Source organism: Molothrus aeneus, chromosome 10, assembly GCF_037042795.1.
Source record: "Molothrus aeneus isolate 106 chromosome 10, BPBGC_Maene_1.0, whole genome shotgun sequence".
NCBI classification, from domain to species: Eukaryota; Metazoa; Chordata; class Aves; order Passeriformes; family Icteridae; genus Molothrus; species Molothrus aeneus.
In genome coordinates this window covers 17,535,220-17,558,046 of record NC_089655.1, presented here as the reverse complement: position 1 = coordinate 17,558,046, position 22,827 = coordinate 17,535,220, and the positions used below count along the sequence as shown (strand labels likewise).

Here is a 22,827-nt window from a genome sequence, read left to right as displayed (position 1 = left end):
GGATTGAATAGTGACCAACAAATGGAACAAAGCTTCAAAAAGACAGCAAAGCTTTATACAGTTGCAGAAAGAAACTGATTTCAGAAATCATTTGTTACCATGACTTGGAAGTACCAAATATAATCACAGTAGGAAAAAAAAAATCATTGCATTTTCATCTAGAACAAAACAACTTCAGTAATTATATGTGTGGGCATTTCTTGCTAAGACTACAATCTGGATTTCATTCTTCAATAGAAGAATTCCAGATGAAAGGAAACAACTTATTTAAAATTGCCCAGACACGAATTACAGGTTTGACTCACTGACAGATTTATGTATTTTCAGCCTACATTTTTTCCTACATCTCTTTTTCCAAAGGCTGTTCTTCTGTTGCCATGGAGACCATTTCCAGTCTCTTCACTTCCACAGGGTCTATTCTGAGGGATCACCGCTGCAGCTTCCCAGGCCACTCTGTCTGTGTCTCGTGCCCAGGAGTAGCCAAGGGAAAACAGTAAAGCAGGACATCTGCAGCCACACAATACAATTCTGCTGGTAGCAGAAATACTTCCATTTTTCTACCCACAAAGCTGGTGTGTAATTGCAAGGATAAGCTACAGCCACCCAGCACATGGAAACGTGGGCGTTCATCACGACTGCCACATCTACCAGGATGTTTTCTCGTCATTTAAAGGGATCTGTCAAATCAATCACACTCCTCAATTTACTTTTTCCCTGGCTTAGCTGTGATGGATGTCATTAGAAATAATGGGAAAACACAAAGGATTGACTTTCGCTTCACTCCATCACCAATACCCCTGAGCCTGCACACCTGGGGGAGCTGTTCGCACGGCAGCAGCGAGGGCCGGAGCAGCTTTGAGCACCGCCGCCCATGAAGGAAATGTCTGTACCAGGACAGGCCCTGGCCAGCCTCGGGCCCTCCTGGGTTTCATTTCACTTCACTCGGGGGAGCTTCCAGAGCCTCCAAAGGCACCTCAGCCGTCAGGGGAAGGGAGCAGGCCCTGTCTCAGGAACGCAGCAGGTCCCACTGCACAGAGAGGTCCCTCCTCCCTTGCTCTTGCGCAGAGCTTGTTCTCTAGAGGGGTCTTTTTGTTTTTCATTTCACGCTCGGGGACATTTGCGGGAAAGCGCATTTGTGAGGAGGCACTCGTCATTTGTAGGGAGGCGCCTTCGTGAAGCGGGGCGCGCGGCCGCCCTGAGGCACCGCCCGCCCCGCGCCGCGCCCTCCGCGCGCGCCGCTCCCCTCACCCCCCGCCCCTCAGGTACAGGAGCGCGCGCGGCGTGACGTCAGCGCCCGCCCTCCTCCTCGGCGGCGCCGCCGCGCTCTGTGATTGGCTGTCGGCGGGCGGAAGCGGCTCCGCCCCCTTGAGCGGGCGAGTTGGCGGGAAGGGCCGGCGGGGCCTGAGGGGTCTGTGATTGACGGGGCCGTGAGGGGCCTAGCACGGCCCGGCACAGCCCGGCACGGTCCGGTACAGCCATGCAGGCCTTCCTCAAGGGTCCGGCCTCTATCAGCACCAAGCCCGTCGCTGCCAAGGAAAAGAACGCGACCGGGAGCAGCGGGGAGGGCAAGAGGACCAAACCCATCCCCTGGGTGGAGAAATAGTAAGGGATGCTCTGGGGCAGTGGGGGGCTGGCCGTGAGGGGGAGGTTGGCTCTGGAGGGTGTAGAGAGGTAGTTGGTGCATAGCAAAAGGGGGGCGCAGGTGTGGGTGTCCCCACCAGGGAGAACAGCTTAACTTTCCCTGTTCTGGGGGAACTCCAGGGCTGGGAGGTGCTGTAAGTGCCCTTTGTGGCTGGTACTGAACAGGAAATCTTGGTCATGTCAAGCTGTGCTGTTTCATCACTGTGTTTTGGTGCATGAATGCATTTAATGCTTTGGATTTTTGAGAAGCCTTTATCACAAAGTGGTAAAATATTGCAGTTCTGCTTTTAAAAACATCTCAGACAGGTGTTTACAACAGTAAAAGACAAACAGCTCCCTGATGAATTAGATCACTTCACTCACAGAGACCAGAGGCATTTGACTTCCTGTTGTGATTTTGATTTCAACTACCAAGTTCACTGTAATTCTTCAGTACCTGATGTAATCAGAAGAGGAAATGTTGTTTTTTCTCAGTTTCAGCTTTCCTATGAAACTTTGTTAGCTAATACATTTTATTTAATGTCATTTTATTTAGTCGTCCCAAAAATGTGGATGAAGTCGCCTTCCAGGATGAAGTTGTAGCTGTGCTGAAGAAGTCCCTGGAAGGTGCTGATGTGAGTGCAATGACAACATCTACTTAATCAGCATTTTTAAACAGACACTTGTGTCTGTGGTAACAAAAATTTCTCTTTTCCCACTCAGCAATGATCATTTTTACAGTAGTACTTCATAAACAGGCTAAGTGACTTCCTTGTGCTATCCTGTGTGGTATTCTGTTGTCATATATGTGTAAAGCTTCTTAGATTCCCAGTCCTCTGAACACTGTAGAATTGTAAGTTCCATGATGCAGTTTGGAATTTTTCTAGAAAAGCTCAAATAGTAAACTTCTTGTTAATAGTTTCAAACCTGGAAAAGCTTTTGTTGTCTCCACACTGCTACTCCACCAGTATTTGTGACATTCGTGTTTAAGACAAGAGGAGAAAGTTTTTCTTTCATAGACAAGTCTGAATTGACAGTCAGTCGTAAACATTTTTATTGATCTGTCAGTGCTTCTGTGAAACTGCTGAGCACTAAAAATTTTGGTTGATGAGAGAATTTAATTTATAAGTGCCAGGTCTACTGCTTGGATAGTGATTCCCGAACTTTTTGGGTTAAAGTTTCCAAGTCTCTCTGGCTTTCAAAAGCTAAATGTGCCAGTTGCAGGGTTGGTTTGTGTGTCCTAAGAGAGTAGATGAGCAGAGCATTTGTCATTGCATTTGTTTGCTCTTGCATTTGCTTTTGGGTAAAAATTTAGTAAATATTTGGTATGTTTGATGGTTATTTCTTCCAGAGTAGCTGATGTGGAGGTGAAGGGGCTGAAGGGAGAAATAAAGTACATGGCCAAGAGATTGCTCTGCTTTTTTCCAAATCTGAGCAATTCCTTATTTTGTACATACTGAGACTTTTTTCCTCCTCACCCGGGACAATCCCACTTGTGCTTCAAAAGCTGTCTGTTTTCATGGGCTGCAGTTTTGGTTTGTTCTACAGTGATATGAGTCTGTTTATCTCTGAAAATAATAATTTAATCAAAACTTGCAAAACAGACATACCTTATTTGTCTGAGCATATGAAGCCAAAATCAAACAGGTACAACACAACTGCAAAACATTTGTACTTCTTTCCTTAGCTTCTTTCTCCATGTTCAGTTTGCTTTGAGAACACTCTTGTAACGTGACCTTGTCAGGTAATGTTGTACCCCAGAAATCTGTGTTTCAGCAGCAGTGCTGCTGGATTACAGTATTTATAGAGTTGAGGTAATTAGGAAGGAACTGTTAACAGCAAAGGAGAAATGAGCTGCTGCCACCTATTCTGTCTGGACATATCAGTTGTGTAACATTGCTTAGGTGATGGGTTGGGAAGTTCTATTTTCAGCAACAGTTATTTAAAACCCTACAGCTTGTGGATCAGCAGTGTTTCTTGGATTCTGAGCCTAGTGCACTTGTGTTGACTTTTGGCCTCCTGACTTGAAAAGGCAAATTATAATTCCTCCTTCTGGTTAGGGGCTCTGTATTTTGCCATAGCTACCCAAACTCAGCAAGGCATTTGAGGACAAAATCATGCAAGTACTTTAAAATATTTGGATTTTTTTTTTTTAATTTAGACATTTTTATTAGTATCTTGAAAGGACTCATTCTGTCAAATAGGCAAAAGTGTAATTGAATTCTGAGGTGGCTCGTACTTACTTCAGTAAGTAAATATTACTGCAGGGGTTTTTACTGAGTTTGGTGATCTGGTGAGATCAAAGAAACAGCTGTGACAATGCTGTAGGTTTGAGTAATGTGCTTTATTTAAACCACAGTGCTGGAAATGGAGAGTCAGTCCTCTGTCAATTGGCCTGTATTTGTGGGCCTTGATTTGGGAGCTGCTAAATGGAGCAGGAGTTGTAGCTTCCATTAATTAATACAGGATTTGTAACTCCCTATAGCTCATATACCTCCATCTGTAAGAGCACACATCATCCTGTTATAAACTGGGGACAGCAGAGTCCATGTGGGTTTGAACTGGAGAAATTGATTTCTGTCTGCCAGGAGTGTTGATTTCTGGGGTTTTTTGTCAAAGAAACTGAAAACAGTCATGGTATGCTTTAGTTTTCATTTGCTTCATGATACCTAAATAACTAAAAAGAGAGTGTAGGATTATCATTGCAATTTACATCTTCACTTGTACTGAAACTTCTGGAAAAGCAGCTGAGATTTGCACTATATGAGGTAGCTTTCCCATGAGCAGAGTGATGCCTGCAGGTATCCTGCTTACTCCTGGCAAGCGTGGAAAAATGGATAACCAGATCAGGTTGCAGTTTATTTAAAAATACTGCCACAGTTACATAAAGGATTAGGTTGTGCTTGGTGAAAAGTGGTGTAAATACTTCAGTGAGAAACCAGCATAAGTGAGGTTGAAACAAAGATAAAGTTGTGGTGTAATGGAATTAGGAAACATTCCAATTAAACCTTTTACCTGCTTATGCTTTTTTTGAGAACAGTAGTGTGTGAATTAGCACAGAGGCATGAAATTATGAATCTCACAAACATCTACCCTTGCAATGTGCCAGCCTAGCACAGAGATTGGTGAATTTCAGCTGTCATTCAGCACACTTTCCATCTCTCTGGCTGTCACAAAAGAGGGGGATAATACTATTGTGGTATCTAAACTGGAAAAGGTGTTTGTTAGTAGAGGATGCTGTTTGCTTATTAGTAATTAGAGAAACAGGCAACAATTGATTGGCAGAAAGAGCAGGCAAAACTTGAAATTCATTTATTTACAAGAAATTGATTGGAATTTGAAATTCTTCTATCTCTACTTGTAGGTACATACACAGTGGAGTCTGTGCACTGTGTCTTGTCTTAGTTGTTAAAACAGCATCTTTGTTACCAAGCTGATTGTCCCTATTTCATTTTCTGATTATGGGTTGCGTACTCCTGCATTTTTCTCTGTTCTTTGAATGGTTTTGGTTTTGCTGTTCCCATTCTGTCTGCATTGCATACTATATTCAGCATAGAATTCTCAAATCTAATTTTAGTTGACTCTTTAAAAATAGAATGCTTATTAGGGGTTAGAAATCAAGTCACACTGAGAACTTGGAGGGAACTTTTGGATCCTTGTTTTAAGAATGTAGAAGTAGAACATCCCCTATTGTGAAAGACAGCAGTTTTAGTGATTGCTTGAAACAGTAATATAGAAAACTATCACTCCTATGTCAGCTGAAAGGCTTCTTGATTTCAGCCAAAATTCAGTCATGGCTTATACAAATTTTGTTTATGCCAGCTTTGTTCTTTGTGTTGCTCAGGTGTATTTATGGAGATCAGTCATATTCCCTCTCAGTTTTTATTTTACTGAGCTAACTAAATCAAACTCTTCAAAAAGTCACTTCTCATAAGATAGGCTTTTCATTCCTTTAATCACTTTTCCCAGTTTGGATTCATTATCCTTGTCTAAGGATGACTTGAACTGTGTGCAGTTCATTACCTGTTAGTATTGATAATTTACATCTGCATTAAAAGTGCACAATTCAGATCACCATGTTACACAGGCTTATACTGCTCCTCTGACAGTCAAAATAAAATCAGCTTATTATCAATTTCATCCCATCTAATGAATTTCAGATATTTTGCAGGTACTTTCTTATGTTCTCACATTGAGAGATATTTTTGCTTTGTGCTGCTAAATGTCATCCTAAAATTATTGCTGCAGTCTTTGCTGTGCTGCTCTGATCTTCCTGTGTCAGCATATCTCCTTAATGCAGTTGTATTTTTCATGCTGAGGTCATTAATTAAATTATTTTAAAGATCAATTAACCTAATTTCTTTAAGAAGTGCCAGTGGTCTCCTTTGAAAACGGCTCAGAGGGGTGCAGGAGTTTGCCAGGGCTGTGCAGTGCAGGGAGTGGGTGGCACTGTCCCCGTGGTGTGCGTGTGGCTGTGCCAGCACTGCCTCGCTGCAGCCCGGCCTTCTGAGCTGCCCCTGCTCCCTGCAGTGCACTTGGTGGCAGCACAGAATCCTCAGCCTGGCTGGGCAAGGCAGGCTGGGCAGCTGAGAAAGCAAGGGATGGTTTCATCTGCACTGCTGGTATTGCCCAGGCTGTTTAAGGCCATCTTTGGATAAATTTGGGTGTTGCTGCAATCAGAACAGTAGGCTCTGTAGGTTTAGTGATCTCAGACATGCCCTGGAGTGTATATATAAAAATAAATATAGATTGGAATATCAGTTTGAATAGAACATGGGATGGTGCCACCAAATAGCACTTGTTCATACTGTACTATAAACAGCAACTGGTTGTCCTCCTTTAGAGACCAAAAGAGAAAGAGTTGCCATTATTTACTGTGAGGAATAGACATTTTTTGTTCTATTAGGTGCTCAGATTGTCAGCAGGTTTTCCTGTTAGTGGATATTTTTTTAATTTCCTTTTCTTACAAATGATGCCTTGCTATTTCAGCTTCCCAATCTGTTGTTCTATGGCCCACCTGGAACTGGAAAGACTTCCACTATTTTAGCAGCTGCTAGAGAACTGTTTGGGTAAGCTGGAATCAAGTTGCTTCAGTGTAATCAACTGTCACATGTCTCCTGATCATGTGATGAAGTGCCTCTGGTCATAGCCCGCTCTTAGGTAGTTCCCAGCACTTTTTCAGGAATATCTTTGTCTTCTAATTCAGCTCTAACATATGATTTTTTTCTCATTTGTCCTGCCACAAGTCACCAATTCCTGTTACCAGTATGGACTTCAGATTGGCAGCCATGTAACCCCAATAAAGACTATGGAAAGAATATGGTTTGCATATGATTTACTGAACTTTGTAAAGGAATTCCAATTTTTATGATTTATTTAGTAACTTGTTAGCTACACATAGATCTCAAAGTGTTTCATAAAATGTCTGACTTTTAATCTCTCTGTTATGCACCATTGAATTGTGTCTGGAAAGTAGTGTTAGGACTCAGACTAAAATTCAGCATGTATACATTCATTAACTCACTTGTAGCACTTGGGAGTTTTTGAGTAGCAAATTCAGTGATCTATAAGCAAAAGATGGATGAGAAGGTGGTTTGATGTTATGATCAAATGTAATGCTGAATTTAATACCTCCCCCATCCCATTTGTCATTTTTAATCTTTGACTCACTGTTTTTTTGGAGAGAACCACTTCTACTTTAGTCGGAGGAAGACAACTCCACATCGTGAGTCCATTTTAATTCTCAGGATTTAAAATCCAGTGTATTAATTGTTGGTTTGTTTTTTTAAATGGAGTATAGTACTGCAGGTGAATACTGCATATCTTATACTTTCTGGATATTTCATTCTGGTAGTACTGTTAGTGACTGCATTGTGGCATTTTACTTGTTATTTCACATTGCTCAGGGGCTGTAAGTAAAAAGGAATATAACATAGTGCTATGAACATATGAGGCCAACTTCCTCCTTTTTTTTTTCTTCCTGGTTAACTGATATAATTTTATACTTCATTGTTTTCAGTAGCCTGGGAGGAGATTCTAAAAATATCTAATGGAAATTCATACTTGATATTTTATGATCTCAACTTAAGTGTCTTTTAACAATGTTATTTAGTAATGCTGATAAAAATAATCCCTGCCATTCAAAGCAGCCAGAAGGGTTGTTGTTCTATTTTATAACATATCATTACAGGGGTTAGCAGCTAACGTGTTGCAATAAAAATTTTGCAGGCCTGATTTATTCCGGCAGAGAGTCCTTGAGCTGAATGCCTCTGATGAGCGTGGGATACAAGTGATCCGGGAGAAGGTGAAGGCTTTTGCTCAGCTAACGGCCTCTGGGAGCCGTTCAGAGTGAGTGCTGCATCAAACCCCTCCTGCTTAGGACAAAGCATGTGGTTGTTTTTGTTTCTAATATAAATGATGGCTCAGCACTGCCCAGAAGCTGGCAAAACACAGTGCTTTGGCTGAGCTTTTACTTCATGGAATTTCACATTGGGGGTTTGAATACCCAGGAGGATTTTTACTGTTGCTGTTATCATTGGAGGCAGACAGCAAAAACTCCACAAGGTCAAGACTTCTGGGTTTGGGCACATGTTGTTGCCTTTGCAGATTTTGTCTGACTGCCACAGAAAAATTTCTTTGGGTAAATTGTGCCAGAAGTTACTTCCCTAGTCCTTCTAATCTGCAGGAATTTCTACAACATGGGTGTTGGTTTCTAAAACGATTCTGCTTTTAGTTGATGGGAAGCTCAGTGCAGGTCAAGCCATGTGTATGGACTGTGGAAAGCAGCAGGAAGAAACTGCCTGCCAAGACAGCCTGACTGATTCCAGTACAGTATTGTGTACTGGAATCAGTCTGTGGAGTATTCTTGGGAGTTTAGGGAATCAGGAAGCCTGTAAAAAGAGGCACAGAAGGTGTTAAAAGAAGCACCTTACAGTAAGAGTATGTATTTTAGAGGGCTTTTGCAGTATTCAAGTGTTCATCTTTTTATGGTAACTCAGTCCCTGCCTTTATTAAAAATATTAGTCTTTAATCTAAAAATCAATGAAATCTTTTAAAAAGATAGAACCTCTGAATCTGTTCTATTTTTCAAAGATACATGCTTAAGTAAAACATTACTTGCTATTTGCAGGGATTTTTCTGTGTATTTTTTAAATTTTTTCCCTTTGTCTGTACATTTCCTGTTTGCTAAATAACAGATTTCTAATTTTCAGTGGTAAAATGTGTCCTCCTTTTAAAATTGTGATCCTGGATGAAGCAGACTCTATGACTTCAGCAGCCCAGGCAGCCTTAAGACGCACAATGGAAAAAGAATCTAAAACAACACGTTTCTGTCTTATTTGTAACTACATCAGCAGGTATACCTGGAACTTGTTGCTTATTTGGATTTGCCCTCTGGTCTGTAGTCTCTTTTTTATTTTTTCCCTGCTTAAAAGTTGATATCTAATTTCATAGTTTTCAGTTAATAGAGATGTCACTATATGCATGCAAGCCTGAAACAATACTTAGATTTCAATTAATTTTTACAATGTTGCACTTTTAGAGTTATTTAAACCTTAAGGTATTTTAAACCTTTTCTGCTTTTGTTAGCTTTGTCTGTGAGAACTTGACCCACACGTTTTTTACCCCTGTCCTTCCTTTCTTTCAGAATAATTGAACCTTTAACGTCTCGATGCTCCAAATTCCGCTTCAAGCCTTTGTCTGACAGTATCCAGCAGCAGAGGCTGTTGGATGTGTCTGAGAAGGAACATGTGAAAATCAGTAATGAGGTAACTTTGTGGTTGCCATGTAATTTTACTGCTTAATCCAGTGCATAATTGCATGGCAGCAAAAGAGGCCAAGTCAGCATACTTTTCCAGGCTGCTCAATTGTATGAAATAAAATATATAAACTCATTTATTCTCCTTCCATAGATGAGATGAATTTTAAATCGTCCTAAAACCAAAGAAATGTCCACCAGAGAAAACTGAAGCCAAACTGTAGGGCTTTTTTTTCTCTGCTGAGTGTACTGGCAGAGAACTGTGCTTCTTTCTCAAACTGCCAGCACATATTTGTGTTAGTAGAGAGGTTGTTTTGTAACTTGTGTATTGTGCTTGGCTCAGACAATCTGCTTTATGCACTACTTGGTGTTTTAAAGTAACTGCTGAAAAAGTGTATTAGATTTTAATTAACAGTGAACACTTAACTTAGCATTTTCTGACATCATTTTTCAGGCAGTGTCATACCTGGTTAAAGTGTCAGAAGGGGACTTAAGAAAAGCAATTACTTTTCTTCAAAGTGCCACTCGCCTAATGGGTGGGAAGGAGATCACAGAGAAGATAATCACTGAAATTGCTGGGGTAAGCTGTGCCCTACAGTTTCTCCTGGAATTACTCTGAAAAGCATTTTTCCTATCTCTATCTGCCATTGCTCAAAGTTTGGTTAAAAAATAGTTTTATACTCACTAGTATTGCAGCATGGTAATGATGCACTACCTACCAGAATTTTAAAAGACTGCCTGATTCTGTACACTTATTACATAGCAGGTTTCTAGCAACTTCTGTAAATCATGGAAACCTGTAAAACAGTCTTATAATTCAAACTGAAGTTGAGATAATCTGCCCATAAATGCAAACTGTGGGTTTTGGGGTTTTTTTTGTGGGAGAGTAGATTAGAACATTTTTGGTGCTTTTCTGTACGTGTGTGTAAAAGTAGAGATCATTGCAATATTGGTTTGGAAGCACCACAGGGAAATGACTTTCAGTAGCAGCTCATTTTCAGCTTAATGTTCACAGTGACAGTGACAAGGATCTGTGTGGCTCCTGCTTTTTAATGAAACAGCAGTGGTTTGTTCTAGAATGACATGGGTAATACTGAGAGGCACAGGAGAAACCTGAGAGAAAATGCATTTAATAAAACTTGTGTGAAGGTGTTCCTATAGCAACAAGAAGAAGGAGAAGTGAGATTAGGAGCTGAGGAGCTGAAAAGTAGATGGGCTTTAATGATGGACACACTTCCCATGAAGGTGCTGCCATCATAGCTCGTTGTAGGGGTTGGGAGGTTCTGACTTTGATGAAACCAGAGGCAATTGCTGCTGTACAGAGTTTACAGAACAATTTTAAACAATTTTCACAGTGAAGTCACTGTTCAGTTTTGTGCATCTGTAAACCAGCTAGTATCTGAATAGATATCAGACATCTGAAACCTGGCAGAAATTGACAGTATTGATAAGAAAGAGAAGAATGACATTCCATTATTGAATGAATAATGCTCATTTAAAGCAAGGGAACCCAACTTTACATCTCCATAAATACTTGAAGTTCTTGATCGTTCACAACTTCTGTGAACCCAACTTTACATCTCCATAAAAACTTGAAGTTCTTGATCATTCACAACTTCTGTGACCCTGGAGTGACCTTAGTACAAAAGCTTCATAAAGAAGCTTTGAAACCAAACTGTCCAGGCACTCAACTGACAGGAATGACAATGAGTGAAGGGGGAAAGGGGCAGCTTTTCTCTGCACAGAGTGACATAATGGCATCTGTCAACTTTTTTCCTTCTGATTTATTGTCTAATCTTGTTGCATTGGGCATTTTTTAGATGCTATTGGTTTGTCACTGGAAATAAAATCTATTTGCTGTGTTGTTTAGGTGTAGAATGGTACAGAAAGCATTGGCTGATCTAACTGTTGAAGAATGTCCTCCTCTTAGTCAGTGTCCTGAATAAGCAGTTGGATTTAGGAAGGTGACTTTGATGGTCTATTGTCATGATATGGTTTTTGTTTTAATATCACCAGTAAAGGAAAAATATCACAGCCTAGTTTTCACTTTAAAATTTATTTAGTCTGTCTCATATACTTGCTAGAGGTGGAGGGGTGTGTAGAGGAATGAAATCCTGAAATGCCTTCTGCCATGAACAGTTTGTTACTGTAAGCATCAACACCAATTTTAAGTTTACAAAGTTGAAATTAAGAAATATCACTTCTTGTTACAGGTAATCCCTAAAGAAACAATTGATGAACTGCTCTTGGGCTGCCAGAGTGGTTCCTTTGAGAAACTGGAAACACTGGCAAAGGTAGAGTTCTCTTAGTGCTTAGCCTGGGTATTTCTCTCAGTCAAGGCCCTGTGAATCCTTTGTTCCCAGGCTATGGCCGAGGAACATTTGGCCTCAGTCAGTTTGGATGCACATTTGGGAAGTGTCTTGTACCAGTCAGGACTCCCAGTCTTTCCCTTCTGAGGAAGAGCTGTCAAAGTTGCAAATAAATTTCCCTACCAATGTGACTCTGGCTTTCTCCTGGGTTAAACTGATGTAGATCTGTTCAGCTGAACAGAAAAATAAGGTTGCACCAATGATATTTCTATTTTCATAAACTTCTCTCTTCCCAAATAGCTTCATTGACCATTGTTCTCAATACTTGACATTTTTGTAATTGGGCACTACTTTTTTTTTTTTTTTAAGCTGTCTTTAGTTGCCATGGGTTTTATTTCATTAAAAAAGCTTTGGTCTTACAGATCTCTCAATTCCTGAGACTAGCAATAACCAGATGAAGAAAATAAATCCTAAGTAGTTGGCCCTTTAAAATGTGAAGGCTGTGGAACTGCCATCTGATGCTGTGGATGCCAAGCTCTCCTAATTTTAGAATAGGATTGGACAGGTTCAGTGGAGATTGTTAAATGCTTTAAATGTCTCATAAAATTTCTGAGATGTAAATTGTCAGAAGCTGGAAGAACATTTGGACTGAGCTGCTGCTCTGTGCCTGCCTTGCACGTGCAGCCTGTCACTGTTGGGCTGGTGCACGGCAGGGTTGTACTCAGGCCACTGAATGTACAGGTTCCATACTAAATTGCAGTGCAGTCTCTCAGTTCAGTTCAGACAGAATTTTTCAAGATTATCTTTCCAGTTTATGGTGTTTCTGCTGCCAAATTACTTCCATTTTCCTCTCTCCCTGTGCAGAATCTCATCAACGAGGGGTTTGCTGTTGCTCAGCTTGTAAACCAGCTGCATGACACCATTGTGGAGAGTGAAGATTACAGTGACAAGCAGAAATCTGCCATAGTTGAGAAACTTGCAGTAAGTCTAACTTGAGTTAAAAAAACCAAAACTCATTAATCTTTACAGATTGATTTTTGTTTGCACAGTCTCTCCCAAGAAGTACATGGTGATTTTTTGTTCTGAATGTTTCTTGGTAGAATGTAAACTTCTGTCCTGAGAATTTTCATGAGGAGTTGAAATCTAGTTATGTGAATTATTATCCATATTATGTTGTTCTAGTGGATTCGATCAAGAGGTTTGTGGGTTTGATTGTTTTGGGGTTTTTTAATATAACATGGAAGGAAAATTAAGATGAGAATAAGTCAGCACTTGAAAAAAAACTTAGGAGCTGGAAAATGTAAGATTTTGATCTGGTGAATAAAATCTGCCTTTCCAAAAAAGAGAAAATTCATTAACTTGCTCCACTTTTGATGAAGAAGGAAAGCCAGCTATGGTGGAGGTTTTGCCTAAGTGCCTGCAGCCAGGCAGGTGCTGTGGATGCCCTGCAGTGATGCTCCTGGCAGGGGCTGGCAGGGCCAGTGCCACACCCCTTTGTGTTTGGAGCTTTCACGTGGTGGCCTCCTCTGGGAGATGAGATGGAGGCTGAGAGCTCATGGCTCCCAGTCCAGCTGGACGGGGATGTGATGTGGAGAAATCTGTGCTGAGAACAGCTGGCAAACTTCTTGTTCTCCACTGTACCCCAAGACACAGCTGCCTTGAGCATGGCAATTTTTAGAGGGTTTTCCCTTCTGTGTTCCCTCTGCAGGAAGTGGACAAATGCCTGGCAGATGGTGCTGATGAATTCTTGCAGCTCATGAGTCTCTGTGCCCTTGTGATGCAGCAGCTCACACAGAACATCTGACTCCTCCAGCACCCTTTTTTCCACGGGTGGCTGGGGCTCTCATAGCAGGGACCTGCGTACTTTTGTACTGTTTTGTTTTTTTTTTTTTTGCAATAAAAGGACTGCACTGCAGTTAAAAAACCTGAGGCTGGAGTCTTTAATTCAATTTTTTTGCACTGGTAAAGAGCACAGGCGTGTGTAATGCTCCTAGTGTGCAGTTCCTTCTTGTGTGCTTACACAAATTATCAGAAGTGAGCATATCCATACTGAAGTCTTCATCAGCTGCAAGCAGAGACACAAGGATTAGTCCTTGTAGCCTATATTGGCTTGGCAAAATGATCACATCCCTATACAACACAGCTTCAGGCTGAACACAGCCCACACCCCCACCATCTTGTATCTATCTGATGATCCTTTGGGATTAAACATAGCAAAAAGCACTTTACTAGCAAACATATTGCAACTTTTATTCCATTCAAGCTCTCAAAGAAAAAAAATGTACAGCAAAGAGTAGGCCATGTTCTGAAGGCATCACTTAGGATTTCCTGTCATCTCTCTCTATTCTTGCTCACAAGCCATTTTAAAGCTGTGACCTGGATAAGCATCTTTGGGGAACACTTTCAGAGGTGCGGTTTTGACCACCTGTCCTCCTTCCTGAATGGCTTGGGAAAAAAAATACCCTTGGACAGGCATTAATGATGCAGCACAGAGCTTCTTCATCAAGCCAGCACCAATTATTAAGAGAGCCATTTTCTACTCTGATGAAGGGGTGGTTCAGTTTTAAGGACACAGGTGCAGCATGCCAGAACCACACTAGCACTTGAGAGTCCAAACCACCTCTGCAATTAGTGACACAGTACATGAGCTGTGGGCACAAGGCTGCAGCAGTTGCCACCTTCAGCTCCCACCCTGAGACGGTGCAGTCTCTGCTGTCACCCTCCCCTCAACCCAAGAAGCAATTATTTACAATTTAAGTGAATATAGAAGTATTTTATTGAACATTCAAACTTCATTAAGACATGTGCAATATGGCAAATTTTACTGGGTTTAACCCTAACTAAGACAATAGTATGATTGCTTGCTTGCTGGGGCTTAGCAACAGGGTCCAGATCACACTTACCACTAATTAAATACTTTATTGAATAAATACATATGAAACAAAAATGCATTTTAATGCTCTTATAAAAGTTTAGAGATTTTGAAAGGCCTTTCCAATTTAATCTGAGGTGTAAGTACATACAATAAAGGAAGGTAGGCTAGTTTAACATAATTGGCTGACTTTATACAGCACTTATATCTTTTAGTCCATAAGTAAATTATTAAATGATAAAGAACATCTAATACAACCACTTCTATGGAACTAGGAAATAAATTTCTAATAAAGAAAAAATTTACAGACCCCATGACTTTCCACCCAACCCCAACAGTCTAACCCTAAAGTGGACAAAGCCAATGGCCTTCCCCACAAGAGCTCACGACAGAAAGTCGCTTCTCTTATCAAAAATCTGTATTTCTGATCCGTAATGAGCATTGAGACAAGATTCAATATATCCCCAAAGAAAGAAGCACAATGCGCGTTGTGAATCGCCTATTCAGCAACAGCGAGCACTGGATTCACAACCACCTCATCCCGGGGATTAAATGAGATCAGCCACATTCATCGGCATCTCCTCCACTGTAGTATTGTAGAAAGTCTCAATGTCTCGCAGGATCCTCTTGTCCTCTTCAGTGACAAAATTGATAGCCACACCTTTTCTGCCAAAACGGCCACCCCGGCCAATTCTGCATGAAAAGAAAACACATTTACACTCGAGTTAACCTCGCCCATCTGCTTTACACGTCTGCAAGATCCATTCTTGACTGCTGCTCTTATCTGCCACTGGCCAGTCTATGCTGCCACCCAAGTCACATCTGGTCAGGAAAACCAGCAGCTGGTGCCAGCAGCACAGCAGGTCCATTCCGTGGCAGGCAGCAGGGCACACACATGGTTAACTCTTTGGCTGCAAAGTAAGACCTTCATTTAATGCTTGGTGCTGTGTTCTGAAGTCCTGGGTCAGTCTCTCCCCTCTGTTCAACTACGCACCCACCCCCTCATGCATTCACTCCCAAGCACAGAGCACACACTGCTGTTTAACCATCAGACCTGTTACCAAGTTAATCTAGTAACATGAAACAGCACACTTTATTTCAGAATTTCAATTAAACCTGCTTCCAGTGGGAAAACTTAGGATTTGTTGGTTTCCTTTACAGAGTAAAATCCAAGCTCAACATCTGTGTTCAAGCCCACATCAGTCACTGACACATCAGTGCATACGGTTTAGTTACACCCACCGTGAGCTCCACCTTCCTACAGGCTGCACAATAGAGCACCTTCCCAGCAGGAGCTAAATACACAGAAAGGGCTCACAAAACTTAGGGGATAATCACGACAAAATAAATAAATAAATAAATACCAACTCTCTCTTTATTCAAACTGTGCCACTTACGAATCCACGTCCTAAATTACGTCAACGCCGTTTCTGAGCACCATCTTGTGTCATCAACTGCTGCTATCGACTCCTGTATTTTTTTACATCAAGTAACAAAGCACAGTTTACTTAATTTAGGGACAGTCACTAGAAGCAGTTAACTAAACCTAGGGACACAAACTGAAATTCCTACCAGAAGACACACTGCAAAGAATCCCACTAAGGAGCCACCAAGAGCAAACATGGCACACACAACATGGACACAGCTGAACCTCCACAAGCAAAGGCAGCCCTACAAGCTAGGACCAAGTAAGGTCTGTCCTGTCACTGAGCAGCAACAACTCCAGATCAGCCGGAGCTCAGACCAAGCTGACCCAGCTGTCAAGATGCTGCACCACTAACAGTGTCACACTCCTATGTCACAGCCTACATGACAAGAGGCAGTTCAGTTGCTGGCATTCTCCCCACAGCTCCAATGTTCATCACTCACCACTGAACCTATTATCCTCTAAGTTTTCCCACTGCTTTAAGTGTTCAAAGTTCTGCTTCTCCCTTGTTTCAGAACCACTGCTGTGCAAAGCAGGGCTTTTAGAAAGCCAATCCACAAGTGGTTGCATTCCCTGCTAGCTGTGAGAAGTTCATGTATGGATGCTAACACCTCTGGTTGGGTGAGGAGGGTGTGTGCCAATGCCCATCCAGCACAGCACGGGGACTGACGGGGGGCAGAGCCAACTGACCTGTGAATGTAATTCTCACGATTGGTCGGCAGGTCGTAATTGATAACCAGGGACACTTGCTGCACATCAATGCCACGAGCCTGCAAAGAAACACCAAATCTTTAATGCAAGTTAGGGGCTATTTTCCAATTTATCTATCTCAGACTTTTGTCAACCACATCATTAGTTATGAACTACAACTGTGTAGTCCACAGTGGAGCATGGTCTTTGCTGTTCCAAAAAGCTCCTAGCAGTTCAGGTTACAAAAACCATCACTCAATTATGAAGCTTTTGGGGGAAGGCTGTAACAGAACGTATTCAATGAAAGCTTTGCTCACCAGCAAGTCAGTAGTGATCAGGACACGGCTGGACCCTGATCTAAACTCTCTCATGATAACATCTCGTTCCTTCTGGTCCATGTCACCATGCTGGAGAGTTAAAACAAAAAGCTGCAATTAGTACAGTTCCAATGCTCCAAACCAGAATATTCTATAAAGAACAAAGGCATGTATGAATCCCAGCGTCCCTACCTGCTGTGGGAACTAAGCAGGTAGGGATAGAAAGGAAACATTTTACTTTAAGCAGGGGGAACGATAATACAGCACTGCACAGCTATATTATAACTTTCCTGCTTCTCACTGATATCCCCTCCTCACCATTTCTTCTCCAGTAAATACACAGCATTTCAGAAGTGATTTGAAGTAGCAATTCTTACCAGAGCTGAGACTGTGAAGTCCCTGGCATGCATTTTCTCTGTAAGCCAGTCTACTTTTCTCCTTGTATTCAGGAAAATAACAGCCTGTGTAATGGTCAGTGTCTCATACAAATCACAGAGAGTATCCAGCTTCCATTCCTGAGCAGAACAAAGACCATCAGGAAACACATCATGGCACATATCAGTACATAACACAAACTTGAAGCAAGGAATTGAACTCCAATACAACAATTGATTAAGCCTGCTTTGGCACACAACTACATTCAGTATAACACCTGGAAACTAAGGCAAGTTTATGCATCAATTGTTGCACTAAATCTTCAGACACAGGACACTGGACATTAAGAAAGAGGTCCACCCTAGTCCTTTTGGATCTAGTGCATAGTTTTTCTTCTTCTTGCATTTACTCTACTAGCATTATTGCAGAAACTAAGGCTCAGCCTTGGTTTCCGCAATTTTAGCACAGTGCTTTAACAAGAAGGTAAGAGAACCTAACTCTTCCTGCCAGAGTCAGTATAACCAGTACCAACCTCTCTCTCAACATTAATGTAGAACTGCTTGATACCCTCCAGAGTCAGTTCTTCCTTCTTCACCAAAATACGGATGGGATCTCTCATGAACTTTTTGGTCACTTCCAACACATCCATTGGCATTGTAGCTGACAGCAGCACAACCTAAAATACATTACTCTATGTTAGCACATACCCCATACAACAATTTTTATTTGTGCCAATTTAGTTCTCAGCCACACCATAACTAAAGCTGCGTGCATCACTTCACCATGTGAAAGCTTTTGTACCTGGATGTTTGTGCTTAGTTTTTGAAAGATCTCATAAATTTGATCCTTAAATCCACGGCTCAGCATTTCATCAGCTTCATCCAGAACAAACATTTTGATCCATTTTGGTGCTATTGGAAAAAGAGAAGCATCTCATGAAGTTTCACAAATACACAATCCTTCAAGAACATCATGCTTCTGTACTACTAAGCTTTCCAGCACAACTCTCCACAGTGACAAGTACACTAAAGCTCTTAGTGGCTATGAGGCTTTCACTGGAAATTTATCAGCAAGGGCACAATGAGGTTCATACTCACAAAGATAGCGCCTGTTCAACATATCAAACACACGCCCTGGAGTTCCCACCACGATGTGTGGAGCCTCAGCCTGCAGTTTCTGCATTTCATTGCGCACATTTGTGCCACCAATGCAAGCGTGGCATGTTGCTCCCATGTAGTCTCCAAGGGCCAGGATTACCTTCTGAATCTAAAACAGAACCTTCCATTAGGAGCTCATAGGACAATGAAGCTTATGCCCCATTCTCACTGGCTTTTATGGACTTTGGAAGCCGAGACACCAAATAAGGACTATGGAGGTCTTGGAACTGAGAGCTGCTAAAAAAGCTGCCCAACTCCACATAACTCAAGTTGCTAACTAGTAGCCAGAGGAACAGTTACTTTTTTTTTTTACTGGCTAAACTTGCTGATTGAGTGACTGCCATGAGACAATTACTAAGCTGAGAGCAGGGCCACCAGAAGTGAGCTCAAGCTCTGAGGTGGTGCTCAGGCCTGCATGTTAAGCACTTGGATACTCTTCAGTGAACTCTCTCCAATGGCACCACTACCAGCCAGGTTTCCAAACATATCTCACGGCAACAGCTTTAGAGTAGAACAAAGGCCTAACATTCTGATAAAAGGCCCTTATTCCATTTATTTTGTTTTCTGTCTGATTTAATATGTTTAGCTTTACCTTGAAGAACTGTCACATAGCACTGGCATTTCAGTATAGTCTAGTTCAAAATGACTAGACTAGTAAGTTTTCTACTTCAGAGTTGGTTCAACATTGTACTTTAAGACCCTTCATTACTGATACAGTTATCCTAAATATTCAAGTATTCTGAAAGTTATTACCACACACCCACTTAGCATAACAGGATACCAAGCCTTGAAAGCGAAGACATGCAATTATATTGTCAGGAAAACGTACAAAGAAACAAAACCATTAAGTAACCAAACGTGCACTGCAGTTTTCATGTTGCACAACTGCATTTAAGTTTAAACGGCTTCAAAACAAGTGAATTTTTTGTTTCCACTCAGAACACTGTGCTTTAGTTATTTTGTTTTTCTGCTGAAGATGCTCCCTCCACTTTACACACAGCACAGCAGCTGCCTCCTGCACGCCTGCCCCAGCACACCCTCCATGTTTATTACCTCAGCTCCTCAAGGAGGCAGAGGACTTGAAGGGACAGAAGGCAGTTTGTACCCCCCATTATTGGACACAAAAAGGGTTCTGAATGGATATTTATTACAGCCCCTGAAGAAGTCTGGTAATGTTGTCTCACAGTTGTGAAACCTGAAACCTATGCAACACACAAAGTTTTTGGTTTTTTTTTTTTTTAAACTACACTATCAATACCTGTTGAGCCAGTTCTCTGGTAGGGGCCAATACTAGTGCCTGGGACTCCTTGAGATCAATCTCCAACTGCTGCAGGATGGAAATAGCAAATGTGGCTGTCTTGCCAGTACCTGACTGAGCTTGAGCAATCACATCATACCCTAAAAAAAGTAGGATACACATTTACTGCTCCCACACGGGTCAATCACGTTAGTTTTACTTAATTCCCCTTGAAGTAAGTGATCAGTACTAAAGAGGTCTCTCCATTTCAGGTCAGTCCCGAAAGATGGTGTACCATCATATCACTTGTTCAATGAAGACTGAAATTAGTTATTACTGCACACTAATGAAACAACGTATGCATTTCACAATGCTTTCTTAATTATCCGATGTTGATATTAATGAATCTACTGCATACCTTTGATGCATGGAATAATAGCTCTCTGCTGAATAGCTGAAGGCTTCTCAAAACCATAAGCATAAATGCCCCTCAGAAGGGATTCTTTTAAATTCATATCATCGAAATTGTCAACAATCTCATTCCAATTGCTCTGTAATAAAGAAACAATAGAAAAAAAAATAAATCCAATACCCCTGTCCACCAGCGAATAAATTCTCAGGTCACTTCGTAAGTGCTCACCTCGATGACACCATCGGGCTCCATTCCCTCTGGGCCGCCATGGTCTCTGCCACGAAAGAGAACACGTTGTTAGCACGGGAGCCGCCACCACGCAGGAGCGAGCTGACACGTCGGCTAAGACAGCGGCGGGACCCGTGACAGATCATTCCAGCAGGTGCTCTGAGCTGCTGCCAATGGACAAACTCCTGCCCCCGTTCCCCAGCGTCCCGAAGCCGGTGGCCATCTCCCGGCGCCGCGGCCATGGGCGCACCGAGCGCGCGCTCCCGCGGCGGCGCGGGGGGGGGAAGGGGGGGCGGGCGCGCTCCCGGCGCTGCAGCGGATCCCCCCCGCCCCGCCCCGCCGGGAACTCTCGCGAGAGCTCCACCCCTGGGATTGCGCAAACCGGGCGCTGCGGGCGGACGGCGCCGGGCGATCGCCCGGGGGGGGCCTCCCCCTCCCCCCGCAAAAAAAATATAATGGTCTCGCCCTCAGCGCGGTCCGAAAACCCGGGGTGAGCCAACGGCGCGAGGGAGACTAGAATGTCGAGGAAAAAAAATCCACAGAAAGACATTTAAATATTAAAGCTACAACACAGCTGTACACGAATAAATTTCGAATAAGTCCTTTCTAGGGCTCACTGGATTGCTAAGAAAGCCAGTAACGAAAATCGAGCCCCGAGGACTAGAGCTAAACCGTTGCTGAACCGCGAGCAAGGGGAGCGCAGGGACAGAAACGTCTGGAACGGGAGGGGCCAGGGCGCAGGGCTGATTGAGCACAGCGCCCTGCCTCCCCCAGGGCGCCTCGGCTCCCACCCCTCCACCTTCTTTCGACTTTTTTTCTCTCCCTGGCCGCCTCCACATAACCCAGGAAGCCCCCGAATGTGGAAAGAGCCCAGGCCCCCACCATACCTGCTATAATCCGCGGAGCCCCCTGACATGTTCCGATCACCAGCTCTGTCCTCAACTGAAAAGGCAAGCCCTCCGCGGCGCTCGCCTTATATACCCGCCCTGCTGCCGGACTCGTTGCGCTCTGCTCTGCGCATGGATATACACCTTATACCACGCGCAAAAAAGCAAGAATCTCTCCAGTTTAAGCCCTGTATCCCAAGAGATTCCCGTCACGCGACTTTTTCAGTTAATCCGAAGGTTGTGTATGAACCTCTGGGGTCTAAGAGGCTACGTGGAACATAGAACTACTTTTTCTGTCGGATCGCGGAAGGATATTGCACCATTGAGTGCGTCACAGCGCCCCACTCCTTCCTCCCTCTGCCTCCCCTTCCCCCCCGCGCGCACGGGGTTTCCCGTCCGGTCCGTGCTGCAGCGTGGGGCGGGAGGGGGAATGGCGGCGCCGGCTTGGCCGGGTGAGGGCACAGCGAGCGGCCCTTGCGGCAGCGGCTGGGGCGCCATAGTAGCCCCTTTTCGTAGCCGCGTTTTCCCCGCCGTGTTGGTTGTTTTTAAAGCCCCGGAGTCGGGGGGGTGACAGGAGGGAGAAAGAGGCTTCCTTGGGCGGGGGCTGGCGGTCGCGCATCCGCCCCATCCTCACACAGAAATGGCTCCCGCCTCCTCCTCCTCCTTGGCAGGCGGAACACACCCCGAGCTCTCCCCCTGCGCTCCCGGCGCCGGGGCAGCGTTGGTCATGAGGGGGCAGCGCTGGGAGCTCCCGGAGAGGCCGTGAGGCAGAGGGGCAGATGGAGGCGCCTCTGAGGGCTCCCCGGCCCGGGCTCACACCCAGTGCAGGCCCGCGGGCCCGTGGCTGAATTCCCCAAATTTGTCCCGAGGCCTGAGGGTGGATCAATCCTGAAGGGGATGCAGGAGTATTTGTAGGAGACAGGTTAGGTGGTCCTCGGCGTGCTGCCGAAAGCACGGTTCTGTGATGTGCTGCAGATCGCAGTACACGAAAAACCTGGCAAGAATGATTTAAAGGTTAGTGCAGTCCAAAATAAAGCACTAAGAGAACTGTTACTGTGCAAACCGATTGCATGATCTTGCCCAACGCTTTCTACTGTGGCAGAAAAAAATGTCGATCATTTTAATGCTCATATCGGATTTCACAATAATCTAATCTATTAATCAGTATTTCTTATGGTGGCAAGTAATATCAATTAAAAGCGATAATTTTGTGCCACCTTTGTATGGTTTATGTGTATTACTTTGCAATCTGTTTCCATAGTGATTATATATGAAGAAATGGAGGCAGTGCTTGAAAAACTCAACCCTTTACTTGTCTAGAATATTTGTAAATTGTCTAGAATCATCTAGAATATCCATAAAGGGAACCTCTCAAAGACTATTTATACCTTAAATCTTCCTATGGTAGCATCTGCTGGGGCAATATTATCTGTAGAAATATTACAACCTACCACTATCCCAGCAAAATTATATAAATCCACTGTCAGCCTATCCTAATGCTCTCAAGTTCTTTCTGTCCACCCCTGCTGGGTAGAAAATAT

At 43.1% G+C, this 22,827-nt stretch overlaps 2 protein-coding genes and 3 non-coding genes across 5 annotated transcripts; 1 reads left to right on the top strand and 4 right to left on the bottom strand.

Moving 5' to 3' along the window:
• The first annotated feature begins 1,376 nt into the window (after positions 1-1,376).
• On the top strand, positions 1,377-13,560 carry RFC4 (replication factor C subunit 4). Its single transcript, XM_066556712.1, has 10 exons — positions 1,377-1,602; positions 2,177-2,255; positions 6,610-6,689; positions 7,849-7,968; positions 8,832-8,975; positions 9,266-9,386; positions 9,831-9,956; positions 11,590-11,670; positions 12,550-12,666; positions 13,394-13,560. The coding sequence occupies exons 1-10, from the start codon at positions 1,478-1,480 to the stop codon at positions 13,487-13,489; spliced, it is 1,089 nt and encodes a 362-aa protein (XP_066412809.1). The 5' UTR covers positions 1,377-1,477; the 3' UTR covers positions 13,490-13,560.
• An 883-nt stretch (positions 13,561-14,443) lies between these two features.
• EIF4A2 (eukaryotic translation initiation factor 4A2) lies at positions 14,444-21,372 on the bottom strand. The gene is made up of 11 exons (XM_066556286.1): positions 21,287-21,372; positions 20,400-20,445; positions 20,178-20,310; positions 19,781-19,920; positions 18,463-18,631; positions 18,167-18,276; positions 17,898-18,041; positions 17,368-17,505; positions 16,991-17,080; positions 16,674-16,753; positions 14,444-15,250 (listed from the first exon to the last, which is right to left on the bottom strand). The coding sequence occupies exons 1-11, from the start codon at positions 21,313-21,315 to the stop codon at positions 15,106-15,108; spliced, it is 1,224 nt and encodes a 407-aa protein (XP_066412383.1). The 5' UTR covers positions 21,316-21,372; the 3' UTR covers positions 14,444-15,105.
• On the bottom strand, positions 17,159-17,286 carry LOC136560956 (small nucleolar RNA SNORA63). Its single transcript, XR_010784234.1, has one exon. It is a non-coding gene; the product is annotated as a small nucleolar RNA SNORA63 (small nucleolar RNA).
• Positions 17,670-17,850, bottom strand: LOC136560965 (small nucleolar RNA SNORA81). The gene has a single exon (XR_010784243.1). It is a non-coding gene; the product is annotated as a small nucleolar RNA SNORA81 (small nucleolar RNA).
• LOC136560967 (small nucleolar RNA SNORD2) lies at positions 19,997-20,067 on the bottom strand. The gene has a single exon (XR_010784245.1). It is a non-coding gene; the product is annotated as a small nucleolar RNA SNORD2 (small nucleolar RNA).
• Positions 21,373-22,827: the final 1,455 nt, after the last annotated feature.

Coding starts and splice junctions, on each gene's coding strand:
- RFC4 (XM_066556712.1), top strand. CDS start 1,478: ATGCAGGCCTTCCTCAAGGGTCCGGCCTCTATCAGCACCAAGCCCGTC. Junction 9,957..11,589: donor TAATCACTGAAATTGCTGGG/GTAAGCTGTGCC, acceptor TTCTTGTTACAG/GTAATCCCTAAAGAAACAAT. Junction 11,671..12,549: donor AACTGGAAACACTGGCAAAG/GTAGAGTTCTCT, acceptor CTCCCTGTGCAG/AATCTCATCAACGAGGGGTT.
- EIF4A2 (XM_066556286.1), bottom strand. CDS start 21,315: ATGTCAGGGGGCTCCGCGGATTATAGCAG. Junction 18,632..19,780: donor CCAGAGAACTGGCTCAACAG/GTATTGATAGTG, acceptor GTTCTGTTTTAG/ATTCAGAAGGTAATCCTGGC. Junction 18,277..18,462: donor GTTGAACAGGCGCTATCTTT/GTGAGTATGAAC, acceptor TTTTTCCAATAG/CACCAAAATGGATCAAAATG.